The 20061-nt window shown below is 38.2% G+C and overlaps 1 protein-coding gene across 2 annotated transcripts in view; it reads left to right on the top strand.

The window, feature by feature from the left end:
- Positions 1-587: 587 nt before the first annotated feature.
- The window catches only part of PLAA (phospholipase A2 activating protein), a 39910-nt gene continuing 20436 nt past the window's right edge, over positions 588-20061 (top strand). The window contains exons 1-4 of one of the 2 annotated variants that reach the window (XM_047065089.1): positions 588-932; positions 6482-6675; positions 17379-17479; positions 17570-17690. In XM_047065089.1, coding sequence (XP_046921045.1) covers positions 784-932; positions 6482-6675; positions 17379-17479; positions 17570-17690 — 565 coding nt within the window. In that variant the 5' untranslated portion in view covers positions 588-783. The remainder of the gene's footprint in view (positions 933-6481; positions 6676-17378; positions 17480-17569; positions 17691-20061) is intronic. The other variant, XM_047065081.1, reaches the window with a different exon arrangement.

Here is a 20061-nt window from a genome sequence, read left to right as displayed (position 1 = left end):
AAATGTTTTAAATCTGAGAATTGCTTAACACGTAAGATATTTTAATTTTTTAGAGTACCGAGAACCCAGCTTAGTATTAGGATTTAAGGCAAACGACTGTTTACAACTTGGTCCCAAACTCTGTCGTTTTAATTAAAAAACAATGTTTAACTTCCAAAAGTCTCAGGCGATTCCACAGAAGTTCTGGAAAAGTCGCAAAAGGGTTACCCTGACAAAACGTTCAGAACGATTTCTCTCAACCACAAGGGAGCGCGCAGCTCCTGAAATCAAATCTTAAAATATCCGGATTCGGCGCGCCTGCGGTTCCCGCCCCACTGCGCGTGGCATTGTGGGATTTGTAGTCCCAGCACGCATCTCGTAGTACAATAAACTGTTCAGCCAGGACTCAGCAAGGACGCGGGCTTGAAAAGGATCCGGATTGGGGCGGTCGGGCCCAACGGCCGGGCCCTGTTATCTCTTCCTCGGCGGATCGTCCAGGGCGCGGGAAGGAAACGAGCTTCAGCTCGGCCTTGCCCTCAGCAGTCGGGACGCACACGCTTTGCGTCATGGCGGGCTGAGACAGATGATGAATTCCGGTGTACATGTCAGGGTTGCTGTGTCACTCGGCCCGTTCGGCGTTTCCCTTCCCCGTCGCCCTTCCGCACCGGCTCTAGGGCTCTTCCGGTCCTCAGCCGCCCCTCACCTGCAGGCCCCTCGCCCGCCGCGCCCCGGCGCACTCCTGGCCTCTTCTGCGGACTGATCTCGCGCGGTGCCTGGGCCCCGGGTGCCGGACCGACAAGGGCCATGGCGAGCGGTGCCGCCAGGTACCGGCTGAGTTGCTCGCTCCCAGGCCACGAGCTGGATGTGCGGGGCCTGGTATGCAGCCTCTATCCGCCGGGGGCCTTTGTGTCCGTGTCCCGAGACCGCACCACCCGTCTCTGGGTCCCAGACAGGTGAGCGCTGCGAGTCCGTCTGTCCCCACCACCCACCCCTGGCAGTGTTGCAAGCTTCCTACTGCTGGTGGGACGAGAGGGCCCCTCCCCTGCTGTATCCTGTACTGTTCCCGGCCTTGCCTCCGGTCCGCGCTCCCTCACAGTTCTGAGAGCACTGGCACTCTGGGCGCACAGTGTTAGGAAACCTGTGAGATTTAGGTGGAAAGAGCACTGCTTTAGGATTACAGAGACGTACATTCTTGTCCTAATTTTACCACTTAACGAGTGGGTGACCTTGGACGAAGCTCTTATCTTTTGGGCGATGATTTGCCATGTTTCTTTCAGATTTGAAAATTTACTGATGCCAGGTGCACCCCGCCATTAGACGTTGTGAAAACATCTGACATGTAATTGAAGTAAATCCTCTTCTTTCCCTAGAATGTGCTCTGTAATCTTCCCTCAAATTTAATTTTTGATAATTGCGTTGCAGAAAGTTGCATTTGGCACGTCTCCTTGTCCAAATAAGTTTCTTAGTCTGGCGTCTGTGGTGGGCTCGGATGGAGGGGATGAAAGTTTCAATATGTTTTATGGATGTGTGAGGATGTGCTGTTTTCTTGAAAGAAAGTCCATTGCCTTCAAAAGGTTGTCAGGTTAACCAAAAAGAGAAATTAAGAAACTGAAGGTTAAGCTCCAGTCCAAATCAAGTTCAAGGGGTCGGTCCTGATTTGGCTGGTTGTAACAGGAAATTTATGACGTGGAAGACAGATTTCAGTTCAGAAAGAGAAAATTTGAAGTGATCTACTTTGTTATGTAGTAACTCTCCCATTAGTATAGGTTTCACTCAGAGTTTGGGTAGCCATGCATAAATTCAGATGTTAACTCTTGGTTGAGTCTCTACTATTTGTTTAGATTCTGAGGAAAAAGAAAACAAAAACAAGTTCCCTCTTCTTATGGAGCTTCCTACAGTCTGGGAGGGCTCATGGATCAGAAAAAAAAAGTAAATAAATAATTGCTCGTTGGCATGTGTACTGTGAAAAAAAAACAAACAAGTATAGAATTGAATGGAGAGATGTTAAAGAAGGAAGCCTCTCTGATGAGGGTTTCAGTTTTGTTTGATTTATTAAAGCTGACACCAAGATGAACCTAGTCATGGGAGCAAGGAATGAGAAGAGTTGAAATGAAAGAGATCTGTAGATGGTAGGAGGATCAAGCATAGACACCCTGGATTAAGAAAGAGGCAAGTTCCTGTGTGCGGTAGGGAATGAGCTGTGAGGTCAGGAGCCAGAAGTTGGCTGGAGCCACATGCTATGGTAAGAGTGCTTCTAGAAAGAGTGTAAGTAGAAGCCTTCAATGCGTTTCAGGCAGGGAGCAGCATGATTTGATTGACCTGTTAAGAAATACTGCTAGCTGCTGGTGGAGATTAGATTGCAAAGGGATAAATGTGGAAGTAGATCTGTTTGGAGGCTTTTGTTGTAGTGCAGCCAGTACATGATGGTAGACAGACTAGAAACGTTATAGAGCAAACTCCTATATTGAATTGGACGAGATAATCTCTGAAGGTCTCTTTTAATTCTAAGATTCTGTGATATTCCGAACCACTTAGTAATGCTAATACATAAATTTATGTGTATTTGAGTGTAATTACTGATTAAGCTTGTCTCTTTAAAATTGAGTTCAGTAGAAGCACGTACCCAGCAGGATATAAACATTGCAGTCAGAAGTAACTAAAAGACGGCTGCTGTAATAGTTGAGTCTTGTCATTAAACTTTACATATTTTGTAGGACTGTGCTAGGTCCTAGAGTTTTTGCATTCATCAGAACTTCAGGGATTGGAGGCTGAAGTCATCTATTTGAAAAGTGTTATGCTTTTTTCTTTTTAACTCATGTTGTGTTTTTGGTTTTGTTTTCAAAATCATTCATGAATTTATTCAGCTAACACTGATTGAGAGCCAGCGTTGTGTCACACACAGGAATAGATAGTGGGTAATTATGAAGTAAGACTGTTTTACCTCTCATTTCCAACTGTTCAGAGTACGGTATTTTATAGTCCCTGGGTGATGAGTCTCTTCTACATCCCAACTGAAGTGTCTAACGTACCCTTACTGTTATAAAAGTGTCCTCAAGGCTGACATCCTGACAATTTGTATGTCAATTTGTATTTGTATGACAATTTGTATGGTATATTAATAAATGTAATGAAGTGCTGTAAATGTTTGTAGCCAGATAGGACATGAAAATTGTTTTCCCATGTACATTGTTGATAGAATTCTGGTTCAAGGTAGTTAGTGTACAGATGGATTGGGGATGATGGAATTTAATTTAGTTTTAGGGAAGCAAAATAGTTCTCTTCCAAGGTGCACTAAACCAAATACCTTGTCTTTCACAAAAGCCCATTGAAAACCCAGAGGCTCTCTCAGCCTTCTGAAGACCTTTCAGAATGGAGACATTATTCTTTGATTGTACCTTGAACTGTACCAGTCAACATGTGATTGTTTCAGACTGCTTCAGGCCTCCCTAAGCCCACTTCAAGTTAAACTGGATTTCTCATCTGTCGTGGACTATTGTTTTACCTTTGGAAAACTACCCACATTTGAAAGATGCAACTTCACATTTAATGTGGTGTGTTAACTCTTGCCTGTCCATGCCAAGGGTTAAATGATTTCTCCCTCCTGTAAACACTCAGCACTTTGTGTCCAAAGTCAATAGTTCTATGGAGTTTGTTAAGAAATCAGAGACATTCCCTTCCCAACCCCCATTTCCTTTTCTTGGAGTTAAAATTGTTATCTCTTTTAACTGCTTATTTTTGTATGTTACTTCCATGTGTATGTATAAAGTGCTTTATTGCTATTTTTATTTTTTTAATATTTTAGGCATTTTCTGTTCTTGCTGCAGAATATTGGACTTTAGCTCTCCCCCAGCTTATGCATCTTTTCTATGCTCCGCCCCTTATAGTTGAACTTAATTTAGATGAAATCAGTATAATTTTTAAATTTTTGTTTACTTATTTAATTGAGAGCGAGAGTGCGCACAGCATGTATGGACAGGGGAGGAGCAAAGAGAGAATTCCAGGCAGGCTCCCTGCCTTATGTGGGACTTGAACTCACAGAACATTTGACCTGAGCTGAAACCAAGAGTCCGCAGCTTAATGGATTGTGCCACCCAGACACCCCTAGACGAAATCAGTATTTTATGACTGCACAGGCTCTACTTACAGTGCTGTGGAATAAACTATGATAACTCTTCCTCAACAGTTTTATGATCTCCCTGTAGCTAATGAGTATCCTGTTTGGGGCTTTCATTCACTTCCATTTTTTATGTATTTCTCACAAATTCAACTTCATATTCTTTGCTAGTTGTCTAAATCTCTTCTCAAGACCTGTAGACATACTGGATATTTTACAGTTTCATCTTCCTGGGGGTGAAAACTTTCTGACCTGGTCTGTCTGCCCCTGGGGCACACAGATCCTGAGATCTCCCTTCATTGTGTTCTTCACAGTTTCTTCTTTTGGGCCTCTTATGTTGGATCTGTTATCTGTATCATTTTACTTTCTTAGTTTTCTTCCTTGATGCCTTTTTGGAGCATATCCTCCAGGAGCTTCCTGAAATACAGTACACTGATGATAAATGTATTAAGATAGTGAAAGTCTGAAAATGATTTTATTCTGCCTTGTTACTTGAATAATAATTTAAATGTTTGTAGCACTGTAATTCCCAAATAATTTTCCTTCAGAATTAAGAAGCTATTTCTCCATTGTATTCTAGCCTCCAATGTGTATTTTTTTTTTTAATGTTTACTTTTTTTTATTTGAGAGAGCACCAGCAGGTGAGGGGGGAGGAGCAAATGGAGAGGAAGAGAGAGAATCCCAAGCAGGAGCCCACCAACACAGGTCTCGGTCCCACAATCCTGGGATCATGTCCTGAGTCAGACATTCAACTGACTGAGCCACCCAGGCGCCCCAGCCTTTACTATTAAATTTGACAAGTCTGAAGCCATTCTGTTTCTTGAGCTATTATTTTTTTTCTCTCTGGAAGGCAGTCTGTATTTAGGCACCCCTAAAAAGTTTTAAAAAACACACAACAAAATAAAGTGGACAAGTTAAAAAAAAGCTACTGCCAAATACCTTCCTTTGAAGATTTTTCATATGATTCATCTTGCAACTGATTCTGAAGATTTTCAATAGTGTTCCTTTTCCTAATTCCTACCTTTCTTGGTCCCCATTTCTAGAGGTACATAGTGCTGCTAATATTCTTCAGCTTTTTAGGGATTCATTGGTAGATTGGTCCTCTACTTTCCCTGATGCCTACTTAGAACTCAGTTTTCTCAGGGTGTCTGGGTGGCTGAGTTGGTTACATGTCCGACTCTTGGTTTCAGTTTGGGTCATGATCTCAGGGTTGGTGAGTTCAAGCCCTGCATCAGGCTCAGTGCGGACAGCAAGGAACCTCCTTGGGATTCTCTCTCCCTCTCTCTCTGCCCCTCCCCTGCTATTGCACTCTTTCTCTCAAAATAAATAAATAAACATTAAAAAAAAACCCTCAATTTTCTCAGGTATTCTATATCCTTTATTATTTTTCAATCAGCTTTGAGTGTTCAAAGTTGTGTTCCTGTTTCTTTTTCTTCTTATTCTCCCTGGCCTTGTGGGTTTATGCCTTTCTTCGAAATGTGTATGGATGTGTGTTTATCTTGAAGTCTTATCTCTTCGTGTACACTTGTCCTGTCTCCTTCTACTACATTGCAAACTTTTTAATTTAGCTTGAATCGGGGATATAATTCTCTCAGGAGTTAACTTACTGCCTTCCACATAGTACATTGTAATGTGTTGTTTGACTTGTTATATAAAGCAGTGATGCTGAGTGATGTGTGTAACAAATTGATAATCTTTCTAAACGCAAGGCAGTTATTAGTATGCTGTGTCCCTAGAGCATTCGTTTATATATCCCTGTATTCCATTAGTTTGCATATTGAGAATGATTGGTACTCTAGCGATTTAGATATATATACTCTACTAATGGGTATTAAGTTAGTGTTTCATAGTATGAAAATATCCTCACTGTGTTTGAGACTTATTGATAGTGTACTTCATTATCTTAATTGTATGAATGTTTCACTTCACCAGGGATTTCTGAGGGTAACAGTCACAGATGAATAGAAATGAAGACGGAGCGTGAGAAAAAGCCACTTGCGATACTTGTTTCCCTCCCTTTCCTTCCTTATTCTTTCTGTTAATTAATATACTCTTAGCAATGAAACGCTAATTAAACTTTTTCTAATCTGATGTGAATCTCAATAGTAGCTAATAAAATTAGATATTTAATATTTAAGTTAAAATAATAGATTCTTGGGGCACCTGGCTGGGTCACTCAGGAGAGCATGCGACTCTTGATCTCAGGGTTGTGAGTTTGTGTGTAGAAATTACTTAAAAACCAAACCAAACAAAACCAATAGATTCTTAAGGTAGCAGACACTCTAACGTTCAACCTGTATACTAAAAGAAAATGAGTACTTTGATACTCATGTCCTATGGTAAGTCAGGGGACAAATGTGTATCTTATTCATTACAATGTCTTTCCAGTCCTAACAGGGGCTTTACAGAAATGCACTGTATGAGTGGCCACTCCAATTTTGTATCTTGTGTATGCATCATACCTTCAAGTGATATGTACCCTCATGGACTAATCGCCACTGGAGGAAATGACCACAATATTTGTATTTTCTCACTGGAAAGTCCAGCACCACTTTATATACTAAAAGGTCACAAAAATACTGGTGAGTATAATGCTTTGATTTTTTTCTATTTGAAGAAGTTTCATCCTTTTGAAAATAAAATTCATATATCTGCATTCCATACTATTAATTATGTTTGTTTTACCTATGGCTATGACTTGATAGTGAAAACCTTTTAGGATCATCATTGTTCTGTAAATTCTATTCCAGAGTTATTGTTATCATCAGTAAAGGTTGACATGCTTATATATGTAAATAATACAGTGTTCTGTTATAAAAGGAAGAAGCTGTATAATTTTAATACACCTTGTGGTTTTCGTTTTCAACTATTTTGTGCAAGGAATTAATTTACTCAGGAAGACTAAGTATTTTTTCATCTTATGGTTGTTATATCTGTATTTATGCAGTAAATTGAAGACCCAGAACAAATGTGTTTAGGACCTTGGTATCATAACCGAAGAGTATTTAATACTTTTTAATATTGTTTTCTATGGTTTACGTATATTTCTGATTATCTGATATTCCTGTATTTGTGTGTGGTTTAATAGCTCTTTATTATAAAATGATATGCTTAATCAATGCAGTGTATATACCTATTTTTTTTATGTATCTGGATCTGTAAGCAAGTAGTATGCCCCATAAACACTTGAAAATTCCTTTGAAAAATTTTGTAAAATGAATTGTATGTATATATGTGAAATCTTTAATCCTGAGTGATACAGACTTTTTTTTAACTTCATTGAGGAAGTCTTGAAATGTATACAATGGTAGAGATACAGTATTTTGTAATGAGTTATGTATAAATATATATATTTAAAGGAATGACGATCTTTTCCACCGGTGTATTTACATAGCTTCAAGGATTATCAACACATGGCCTATCTTCTTTCATCTCCCCAGTCTTTTACAATGTTATTTTAAAGGAAATTTCCAATATACTGTTTCATTTGTAAATACTTTAATATGTAACTCTAAAACAGGGTTTGGCAAACTTTTCTGTAAAGGGCCAGATAGTAAATATTTTAGATTTTCCAGGCCATCTGGTCACTTTTACAACTATTCAAGTCTGCCGATGTAAAGAAAAGTAGCCATTGGCAATAAAATGAATGAGCCTATCTGTATTTCAATAAACAGCTATTTATGGACACTGAAATTTGAATGTCAAAATTTTCACATATCAGGAAATATCTTTTAATTTTTCCCCCCAATTACTTAAAAATGTAAAAACAATTCTTAGTTTGTGCAGTATACAAAAACAGGTGGCCCACAGGCCATAGTTTGCTGATCCCTCTAAAAGATGTATTTTTTTTAATCGTCATTACACCTAAAACAAAACAAAACCTAATTGCTTATTATCAAATATCCGATGAAGGTTCAAATTATACCCAATTGTTTCTTAAATGTTTTTTTACAGTTTGCTTGAACTGTGACCCAGCTAAGGTCCGTATGTCTTTTAATCTATGGGTTTCTTTCCCCCTTTCCCCCCCACCTCCCTATTTGAAACCAGCTTATTTAACCTGTAGGATTTCCTACTGCCTGAACTTTGCTGATTAAAGCCTCATTGTTTCCCTTAACATGTTCCTCAATCCCCTATATGTCTTAGGAGGTATTAGTCAGATCTAGAAACTTAATCAGATTCAGGCTCAAGTTCTTGGCAAGTACCTGTTATAGGTAGTATTGTGTACTTTCTGTTGTAGCACATTAAGAAGCACTTAATAACTCTTTGTGATGTAAATTAGTGGCTTCAAATGTTGATCACTTATTCATTATAAAATTACTAGCTGTCTTGTATGTAATGGTTTTTAGCATGTAGTGATGAGCACACACAGATCCAGTATTTCATTAAGATTTGAAAAATCATTATACTCTAACTCTACCTTTTTTTTTTTTTTGCCTTTAATAGCTAGCATTTTTTTACTATATAATTTTCTGACATTGCTTTTTTTTTTCCCCCCTGTCAATTCGTTGGTTACGTGTGAGACTTTTGTACAGGGAAGATAGGATAAATGCTTGCCATGTCTCCTCTCCTACCTCTTTTACCAAGTTTCAGAATGAGTTAGCTTCCTGTTTCTTTTTCATTCTCAAATTGTCCCATATTTGGCCATATTGGAAACCTCTTTAAATTGGCCCCTGTGGCCTTTTGATAAGACCTTTAGCAGTTTTCTTTGCTTTTGGTACTATAGAATGTTACAGGTTCACTTTATGTATACCTTGTTCTAGACCTGGAATCAGCTATTTCTCCAAGAAGCCCCGTGTTTTTTGCTTTTGTTTTTTTAGTGGGAAATAATAACTGGAAACCTGAGTTTTGGTTGTAATGGTGCTCAACAGGATTTTTTAACTTAATGTTGCTTTATAATTCTATAAAACATAAATAGTTTCAAAGGAAAAACAACTCACCAAGATATATTCAAAGAAGTCTAGATTCATTCCGTATTGTCTTCTTGCACCGTCCCTTTCCTTATATTTATTAACTTTGTTCTTTTTAAAAATAATAGAGCAGATATGGATGTAGATTTATATTGCCCCTTTCTTAGGTAAAAGGTAACATACTGTATGCAATTTTCTGCCCTTCCTATTTTTGCTTGATAACATTACCACTTTGGAGATCTCTTTATTATACTATATAGAAGCCTTCTCCATTCGTGTTTACGATGGCATTATAATTCATTGTTTAGCTAGCTGTACTATGACTATTCTAGCTTATTTAGCGAGTCCCCTATTGATGGACATCTGAGTTTTCAATCTTTTGCTAGTACAGATAGTACCATAATAAATGGCTCCGTGCCTCTGTCATTTTGTTAGTTTGGAAACGTCATTTAGGCATAATACTCATTTCTGGATCAAAAGGTAAATGGATATGTAATTTTGTTAGGTATTTCTGAGTCGCTTGATTAGGTGTTGTAACTTGTTTTTGCGTTTCAAGCAGCAACATGAGTCCCTGTTTCCCTTACCAACGGTGTATGTTGTCAGATTTTTAGATTGTTGCCAAAATAATAAATGAAAAGTGATGTTTTAGTATAGGGGAAATTTGCATCTCTGTTATTACAGAGGGGGACATCTTCATAGAAGGAAGGGATTTTTACCCTTTTTTTCCTGTGAACTATATTAAAAATTGCCCATTTAATATTGGGTTACTGGCCATTTTTGAAGCCCTTGATTAGAGTTATTAACCCTTTCATACAGATTACAAATTTTTTCCCATTTTGTTAACTTTTTTTACTTTGCACATTTTTTTTTGTAATGCAAAAGTCAATTTTTATATAATCTTATTTGTCTTGATCTTTTAAGGTATCATATGATCTCATAGAAATCTATGTAAAAATACTGCTTCAATTTTGGAGGGTATTTTTTCTGCCTGATTCATTTCTACTTTGTTATAAGGTAATCTTTTGTTATTTTGTTAGTTTCCTTGGTGGTTTAGAGGCCAAATGTCATGTGCTTTTTTTTTTCTTCCTGGCATACCATACATACCATGTTAGTGAGTATAGCTGAAAAAATTAATGATTGACATTCTTATGTCATTTTTGTTCAGCTTTCTAGACCGTTTTATTTTTTAAATAGTAAAGTAGTACTATTCTTTAGTTGATATTATACATATAACACTTCCCCATTTCATTATAACTTGCGATCCTAGGTAATTTTATGTTGCATTATTTGGTATCGTGGGCTTTTTCCCCCTACCTATTCAAAGCTAAATTCTTCCTTATGCTTATTGAAAGAGATTTATTTTTTTTATTCATTATTTCTGCCTGATCTTGAAAGAAATTAAAAAAAAAAAGAAATTTTCTGTGCTTTCTGAAACGTTTCTCTTGAATTATATGTTACACTGATCTCTGAGAGAATATGAAGAGCTTTCCCAATTACAACTATCAAGGAGAAACATTTAAAAAAAGAAAATTGGAATTGGTAGCTAAATCTCCTTATGAGAGAACCTCCTGTACCCAAAGATTTAAAAACTGGAACTTATTTTCTAAATCCAGCTTGATTCGCTATTATCCATTAGGAAATATGGTGTAAGTTTTTGGAGGTAAGTTGTTATTATCTGGAAAATGAGGTTATCCAAAAGAAAAAAATTTTCACAAATTAACCATATCCTGAAAACTTAGGGTTTTCTGTTTTTGGACTTATACATGAATAATTTATTAATTAATATAAGCATCAAATGTTGAATTTACTGCCTTTTTGAGCATTTGAGTTTAAAGAACAACTGATGATACATAACCTTTTTTTTTTTTTTTAATGTTTATTTATTTTTGAGAGGGAGGGAGACAGAGTGCAGGTGGGAGAGGGGCAGAGGGAGAGGGAGACACAGAATCTGAAGCAGGCTCCAGGCTCTGAGCTGTCAGCACAGAGTCTGTCGTGGGGCTCGAACTCACCAACCGTAGATCATGATCTGAGTGGAAGTTGGACACTTAACTGACTGAGCCACCCAGGCGCCCCATGATACATAAGCTTTAAGTTGATTTTTAAAAATTTATAATAATTTGAAAAGCAACTTTTCATATGAATAGAAAAAATTCAGTTTGACTTCTGTATTCAAATACAGTAATTGTATTTTTATTTGTGTAGTAATCTCTTTCAATCTTTGTCCCTATGACTAAGAATGGGTAATAGATCCACAGAAGATACTTTCTATTCTAATTGCCAAGACTATTTCCTGACTATCTAGTTTTTTTTTTCATTTTAAAGATGAAAATCCTTTCATTTCTCTGAACTTTAGTTTCCTCATCTGTTAAATAGGAATAACAATAGCGTTTAGTTCCTGGAGTTCTTGTGGAGTGTAATGCACTTTTTACAGTGTCTGGCACATGGTAAGGACCCTGTATCTCCTAGTTGTTATTGCTAAAGGTTTCTGCTTCTTTGCAGAAGCCCAACACCAGCACCTGTTCACAGCTTTATATTTTACATACTAATTTTCTCTTCCTTTTGCCCTACTTTATTTTCCACTTATTTTTAATTTTTACCTTATTATTATGTATATATTTATGAAAATCACAATTTTTTCTGGAACAGAGTAGGTAACAAAATTTGGGGAATGTTTGTTTGAATATAGTCAATGCATATGTAGTTTTTAAATTATATTCTTATCTAGGAAAAAAATTTTTCCTAAAGTTAATGGCCCCTTTTTTTCCATTTCCATAATTTTCTGAGTAACTGTAGCTGATATTTTACAAGTGTTGCAGGAAGTCTCCTAAATGCCTATTACATTTTTTAAATATTCTAACATAATGAGTGAGAACAGGTTACGGTATAGTAACAAACACTTCCCTGATCTCAGTGGCATGACACAAAAGTCCTTCTCACTCACCGTACATATTCATCATGGATTAGTGAGGGGAATCTGCTCATCAGAGTCTCTCAGGGACCCAGGCTGATGGGGGCTTTCTCTCTACCTGTGCTGCAGTGGTTGGTTGCAGTAGTGACAGGGCAATGTGATTAATAATGCACTGACTGTTAAAAGCATATACCTGAAAGTGTCAGCCACCATTCAGACTCTTGACTAATGCATGATCATTTGGCTGTGCCTAATGTCATGCACTAAAAGGGCGAGCCACCAACCACAGTCTGCCTCTGGTTATCAGTTATTCAGCTTGCTCTCCCTTGTGCAGGTAGAACATACCCACTTCTCTCTCCATGTCAGACAAGCCAAAGTTACACTTGGAACCACAAGCCCAAAGTTAAGAATCCCTGGGTGACAGGTGGTATTTTAAACATCAGAGAGGTGATGCTCAGGTGTTCCGACATCAAGTCCCAATATAGTTCTTAAAGTCAGAGGTGTGTGGGCTACAAACATACGTTCCCTGTCATCCACTCACCCAGTATACAGTTGTGGAGCTGTAGGGTAATCAGAGCAAACACTACCATTCAGGAGAAGGAACAGTGCAAGACAATGGTTCCTAATATGTAGTCATTCTGACATCTAGACGGGTGTCTGTTTTCAAGGACTTGCCTGCTCGGAGAGTGGAGAGATTTTTGTGATCTGTTCCCGTTGGTCTCTAAAAGGGGTTTCCCCAGTACATTATTCTTCGTAGCTCCACTTTGGCCCTCTGGCATACTCTTTCCTTTCTGTTACTCTCCTTGGTCACCTTGATATATACCCTCCTTGGAGACTAAGCAATATTCTCAGCTCTCCTTCTGCCTATGGGAGTTGGGTGCACAGGGTCATTTTTGTCTTGAAAGGTCATAGACTTTATATTTTTAGTTCTTGGCAATGCAACTCTCTTGGTAGTCTTATTATTTGATTCCAGTCAGACCTCTGTGTCAGTAGCCATACCCTCAACTGTAGACTGGATTTGCTGTATTTCTCCCCCTCTCGCCTTTCCTCTTTTCCTACCTGCGTTTTTAGATTTTACTACTGAAGCTTTGAGCCTATCCGACCTCAGTGGGAAAGCTGCATGCTCAGATTCTTTTCCCTGAGCCATTTGCCCAGTTGAAGGCATTTATTTTCATGGTTAACAACCTCATTTGCTTTGCTTTGAATATACTTAAAATCCATTTAGACAGGGAGTTTGGGTGGCTCACTTGGTTGAGTGCCTGACTTCTGCTCAGGTTATGATCTCGCATTTGTGGGTTTGAACCCTGCGTTGGGCCCTGTACTGACAGCTCAGAGCCTGGAGCCTGCTTCCGAGTCTATATCTCCCTCTCTCTCTGCCCCTCCCCTGCTCATGCTCTTGTCTCTCTCTGTCTCTCAAAAAATAAAATAAAGATGTTAAAAAAAAAATAAAGAAATTTTGGCACTGTGCATGCTAGCCACGTTTTTTATTTGTTCCTGTTGCATGACTGAGTTTCAGTTGTCCTTGGCAGCTAAAACACCTTCTCAGGTTCATATTTTATCATTTGGGGTTGGGAAGCAATTGGCTTCAGTTTCTGAACTCCATTCCTTCTTGACAACCAGCCACTTCTTTATCTCATTGCATTCTTTTATTTATTTTTTTATTTATTTAGAGAGCATGTGTGTGTATGTGTGCGTGCGTGTATGCATGCACACACATGATGAAGAGAGAGGGAGAAAGAGGATCCCAAGCAGGCTCCACATTTTCAGCACAGAACCTGATGCGGGGCTCAATCCCACAAACTGTAAGATCATGATCTGAGCCGAGTTCAAGAGTCGGACGCTGACTGAGCCACCCAGGTGCCCCTCATTCTGTTCTTTTCGTACTTAGTCAGATGTAGCTGATAGTAACTGACAGCTTATCACTGCAGTACCATTTTCCATCCTCTTTCTTTTTTTTTTTTTTTTTTTAATTTTTTTTTTTTTTTCAACGTTTATTTATTTTTGGGACAGAGAGAGACAGAGCATGAACGGGGGAGGGGCAGAGAGAGAGAGAGACACAGAATCGGAAACAGGCTCCAGGCTCTGAGCCATCAGCCCAGAGCCCGACGCGGGGCTCGAACTCACGGACCGCGAGATCGTGACCTGGCTGAAGTCGGACGCTTAACCGACTGCGCCACCCAGGCGCCCCCATCCTCTTTCTTTAGAGCTACAAGTTTATTATGTCTTCGATTTTTGCCGGCTGCAGTTTTACAAAATGTTCCACTGCATAAGGATTACCAAACTTCCATTCTCTGTTACAATGTCCTCCCCACCAGCTGCCCATTAAGCTAATGCCATTTTTAGATTTTTGTTTTAGCAGTGTCTCATTTGTGCTACCGATTTTTGAATCAGGTAGGCTAGTTGACATTGTGGTAACAGACAACTCCAGAATTTCAGGAGTTTGGCACAATAAAAGTTTGCTTTGCTTCTTACAGATCTAGTGCAGTACAGCAGGGGGCTCTGCTCCTTATAATCACTCAGGGATCTGGGATGACAGAGGCTTCATCTCATGTGCTTTCACAGACAGTGGAGCAGTGGGAGGGAACACGGCTTAACTATGCACCTGTCCTTAAAGCTTCTCCTGTTAAATAACATTTCCCTCATTTTTCAATGCCAGAACAAGTCATGTGGCTTGCCTAAAGCCAAAAGAACTGGGTAAGTTCAATATTACCATTTGTTGAGAAGATAAAGAGCAGAAAATATTTGATGAATATCACTAATGGCTACCATGCACACCACAATATTTACCTGTTCCATGTTTTTCCTGGAAACTTTCCTCTTCAAGTCTACTGTTGGATTGATGCTCTGGGCTGATGTTAACACTGAATTCCCCTTTGACAATAGGTTTCCTACAGAGAATTCCCATATTTTTGTCATTCTTTTTTTTTTTTAATGTTCATTTATTTTTGAGACACACAAAGACACAGCATGAGCGGGGGAGGGAGACACAGAATCGGAAGCAGGCTCCAGGCTCTGAGCTGTCACCACAAAGTCCAATGCAGGGCTCAAACTCGTCAACCACGAGATCATGACCTGAGTGGAAGTCAGATGCTCAGCAGACTGAGCTACCCCTGTGCCCCTATTTTTGTCCTTCTTAACTTACTTTTTCATTTTGGTGTATTAATAAGCTTCTTAAGAAAGCTGTTACAGGGACTAAATGTATTTTATATTTGTATATTAGAAAATGTCTTTATCCTTACATTTGATTGTTAATTTGGGTGGATATAAAATCCTGTATTAAAACCATTTAATCTCTGAATTTTGAAGGCATTTCTCTATTGCCTTTTAGTGTATTGTGTTAACTTAAAAGTTTGATGCTGTTCTCATTTCCCATCTTCTCTGTGGGACACGTTCCTGGTCCTTGTAAGCTTTTAGGATCTTCTCTATTTCTGATGTTAGAAAATATTTCACAGTGCATCTCTGTCTCTGCTTTTGAAAGTGACTTTCATTTGGCTCTTTTGTGGGTTCATTCAATCCAGACATTCATGTTCTTCACTTTTGGGAATGTTTCTTGTACTATTCTTTGTCTTATCTGCCCTGCCCCCCCCCCCATTTTTTTTCTTTCTGGAATCCCTATTTGTTGGATATTGAACATTGTGAAATTATTTTCTAACTTTTTAAACTTTTTTATTTTTTGAGTCTGTCTCTTTGGTCTAATTCTCAGGAGAGACTTTTTTTTTCTAGTGCTATTTGATTTTGGTTTGATTCTTCTACTTTTAGTTTTTATTTTTCTTGTTCTCTCAATAGGTCTTCTTATGTAATATCTTACCTATTTGCAAATATTATGTGACTATTAAAGTTTTATGGGGTGTTTGTTTGTTTGTTTGTTTTTTGGCTTCCTGAAATTAGGTTTGTTTCTTCTGGCCTGCCTAACCCTTTGCCTTTTATTTTTGTGTTGCTTTGTTTGGATTTTTCTCTTTCCCTTTGGAGACTTTTATAAAATGGTTGTCGATATTAAACTGGCTGCTCATATTTAAGAATAAGGTATAAAGAAGTTGAAAATTTTTTAGCTAATGTACATGAAGCTTGGTGATTGGTGGGCTTCATTAGAAGGTGATCTGGAGGTGGTCTGACCTTTTAGGTGGGAAACCCTCTCACATTTCCTTATCTGAAGTTCTTCAGCATTATTAAGTCTTCTAGAGCAGAATTCTCCTCCCTCTTGCCTGGGCAGTGGGGAATATATGCCTGTCTGCTGGTATTGTGGGAGAAAGGAACGACATACTACCACATTTCAGGATGTAGATTTTCCATTTATTTCCCTTGTGTTTCACAGGGCTTCTTATTCCAGACTTTTATTTTACCTGACTGCCTAAATCTGTAAACTGTGCTTCAGTTCCTCCAGAGAATAAACCTCCCATTGCCTGCAGCTGGTGAGGATGTACTTTCCTGACACTGGAGGCTGCTAGGAGAGATCTAGCATTTCAAGTTCTCTGCCTAGCTCCATTCTCCATTGAACCTAGTGGCTGGACATTGAGTCTCATAGGAGTTCCTTGGGGGAGTCGCTCAATTCTTATCTCTCTCTGTGGGTGTTTAACTTATAACCTCCTTCATTTTGCTATGTCAGTGACAGTGTTTTCTGTCTTCTTTGTCCTTGTAGATTAATACCATTATAGCTTTACTGTGAACAATCTGCCATTTTTAATCAGAACTGTATCTTTTGGAGGGTGCCTGGCTGGCTCAGTCTGTTAAGCATTCAACTCTTGATATCAAGCTCAGATCATGATCTCATTGTTTGAGAGTTCTAGCCCCACAACAGGCTCTGGGCTGGTGGTGCAGAGCCTGCTTGGGATTCTGTCTCTCCTTCTCTCTGCCCTTCCCCTGCTTGTGTGTATACATGCGCGCGCTCTCTCTCTCTCTCTCTCTCTCTCTCAAAATAAATAAATAAACTTTAAAAAAAGGGAACTCTGTCTTTTTTGTTTCTGTGTTTTTAAATAATTCTTCACATGTTTAATTTTTAGCTTGCATGATTTTACATTAAGATAATAAGATATTTAATTACCTATTCTGTTACTGTTGAACATTTAGCTGAACTCTAGTGGGTTTTTTCTTCTTTTTTTTGTCATTTTAACTAAATATCTATATAAACAGCATTTCAAAATCATTTGCATTATCTTTCTATTTAGTTTTTTATAACCAGAAGGCATTGTGCAACCCATTTGATCCTGCTCCCTCACTTTACAGATAAGGAATGTGAGTTATCCCATGGTCAGACAATTCCTAAGTGGCACAGCTGGGCCTTGCACCCAGGCATTCTGGCTTAGCATCCGTGCTCTTGACCATTGCACTCTACATCTCCATGGAATTAACCCTTAACTGGCCAAGTTACTGTTAGTTCACAAAGTGTTTTTAAAATTGCAATGCTTTAATAACTAGCAAGGTCGAACATTTTTCTATATGACGATGTGTTAACTAATGCCTTGTTTCCCTTTAGTTTGTAGTCTTTCATCTGGAAAATTTGGGACATTACTTAGTGGCTCATGGGATACCACTGCTAAAGTGTGGCTGAATGACAAGTGCATGATGACCTTACAGGTACAGTAGTAGTTCTGTGTGAATGTTCTAGATAATAATTAAATATGATCATTCTGTGGCAACTTAATTTAATTCCCATTTAACTCACAGGGTCATACAGCCGCAGTATGGGCAGTAAAGATCTTACCTGAACAGGGCTTAATGTTAACTGGATCAGCAGACAAGACTATTAAGCTGTGGAAAGCTGGAAGATGCGAGAGGACTTTTTCAGGTAAGATCGGAGTAGACAACTTTTATAATAAATCTCTTCATGTTCACTCAGATGGTGTTATCAACTTGTTATCAAGTTGTCATTAATCCTTGATAGCTAATCTAAATCAGCAAATACTGAGCATGGGAAATTTTTTAAGTTTTTGTTTATTTGAGAGAGAGCAAGTACATGTGCACTTGAGGGAGGGAAGAGAGAGAGAGAGAGAGAGAGAGAGAGAGAGAGAATCCCAAGCAGGCTCCATGCTGTCAGCTCAGAGCCCAATGCGGAGCTCAGTCACACAAACCATAGATTGTGACCTGAGCCAAAATCAAGAGGAGGTTGCTTAGGCAACTGAGCCACTCAGGCACCCCAAGCATGGGAAATTCTTTGATTCCTGATCTCCTTTATTAGAGAATATTCTGTCCTTGAAAAAAAATGTAGTATCTTCTGTACTGCCTCAATTAATATTGAAAGAAATTGAATTTTATGAAGGTTTAAAAAACATTTTGCATCCTTTGATTAATGGAATGTAGATGTTTTTCCAAGTACATAATTAAGAATATAATATAAGAAGTTTATTCCATAAAATCTTGCCTTTAAAAAACAAATCATTGAGGGGCGCCTGGGTGGCTCAGTCGGTTGAGTATCTGACTTCAGCTCAGGTCATGATCTCGCGGTCTGTGAGTTCAAGCCCCGCATCGGGCTCTATGCTGACAGCTCAGAGCCTGGAGCCTGCTTCGGATTCTGTGTCTCCCTCTCTCTCTGCCCCTCCCCCGCTCATGCTCTATCTCTCTCTCTCTGTCAAAAATAAATAAAACATTAAAAAAAATTAAAAAAAAAAAATCATTGGGATGCCTGTGTGGCTCAGTCAGTTGAGTATCCAACTCTTGATTTCAGCTCACAACCTGAATAAATAAAAATGAAAAATCAATCATTAATATTTACTGTATAATTTCAATGCCTGCATTTGTATATATTATGAACTGTTTCTATTGACAAAGCAGGGATGTTTGATTTTACATTTGTTTTTTGGTTAAATCAGAGGGGAGAAGTTAGGATTTGTTGAATCAAAACAACTAGGATTATGAGGCAGGAAACATGAATTTTGTAGCTTTTCCATTAGTTGTGTGGTCCCAGATAAATTAATCTCTCTCAGCATATTCTAAAGTTTACTTTTTATGATGGTTTTTATTTCAAATTCTTAAATAACTGATCTTTTATAATTTAACTTCTCTTCATTTTTTTTGTTGTTGTTGTTTTGGGATTTTATTTTTAAAGATTTTATTTTTTTATTTTTAAAGATTTTATTTTTTATTTTTTAAAATTTACATCCAAATTAGTTAGCGTATAGTGCAACAATGATTTCAGGAGTAGATTCCTTAGTGCCCTTTACCCATTTAGCCCATCCCCCCTCCCACAACCCCTCCAGTAACCCTCAGTTTGTTCTCCATATTTATGAGTCTCTTCTGTTTTGTCCCCCTCCCTGTTTTTATATTATTTTTGTTTCCCTTTCCTTATGTTCATCTGTTTTGTCTCTTGAAGTCCTCATATGAGTGAAGTCATATGATTTGTGTCTTTCTCTGGCTAATTTCACTCAGCCTAATACCCTCCAGTTCCATCCACGTAATTGCAAATGGCAAGATTTCATTCCTTTTGATTGCCAAGTAATACTCCATTATATATATATACACCACATCTTCTTTATCCATTCATCCATCGATGGACATTTCGGCTCTTTCCATACTTTGGCTATTGTGGATAGTGCTGCTATAAACATGGGGTGCATGTGTCCCTTCAAAACAGCGCACCTGTATCCCGTGGATAAATCCCTAGTAGTGCAATTGATGGGTCGTAGGATAGTTCTATTTTTAGTTTTTTGAGGAACCTCCACACTGTTTTCCAGAGTGGCTGCACCAGCTTGCATTCCCATTAACTTCTCTTAATTTTTTTAGTACTTTATAAATACTAGTCGCAGTTTTATGTGGTAAGAAATTTAGAGGCCATAACTTTGTGTCATATTTGAATATTTTATATGCTATGATGCTTACCAATTATTGTTATTGGGGATGAAAAATTGAAAATGAATTGCCAGGTAAAAATGAAGAAGTGTTGGGATTAGAGTCTTATTTCTGGAGAGTTGTAGAAAATAATTTGGTGAAGATAGTGTAAAATAACTTCCAAAGACCGGTAATAAAAAATATTGCCAAATCTGAAATACAAAGTTTGGTTACCAGGCTTTTCTACAGAAAAAAAATAAATTGCTCTGCCTTGCAAATCAGTTATTATTATTCACTGATATGTTTTATTTATTTGTTTATTTAGGGAGGACACAAGTGAGCCAGGGACAGAGAGAGAGAGAGAGAGAGAGAGAAGTGGGGCTCATGTTTTACAT

This window comes from Lynx rufus, unplaced genomic scaffold (assembly GCF_022079265.1).
Source record: "Lynx rufus isolate CCGP_SWC_20201006 ecotype Redwood Valley unplaced genomic scaffold, mLynRuf1.p SCAF_10, whole genome shotgun sequence".
Taxonomy (NCBI): Eukaryota; Metazoa; Chordata; class Mammalia; order Carnivora; family Felidae; genus Lynx; species Lynx rufus.
Note: the sequence above shows the minus strand (reverse complement) of the source record. Positions and strands in the feature narration are given on the sequence as shown.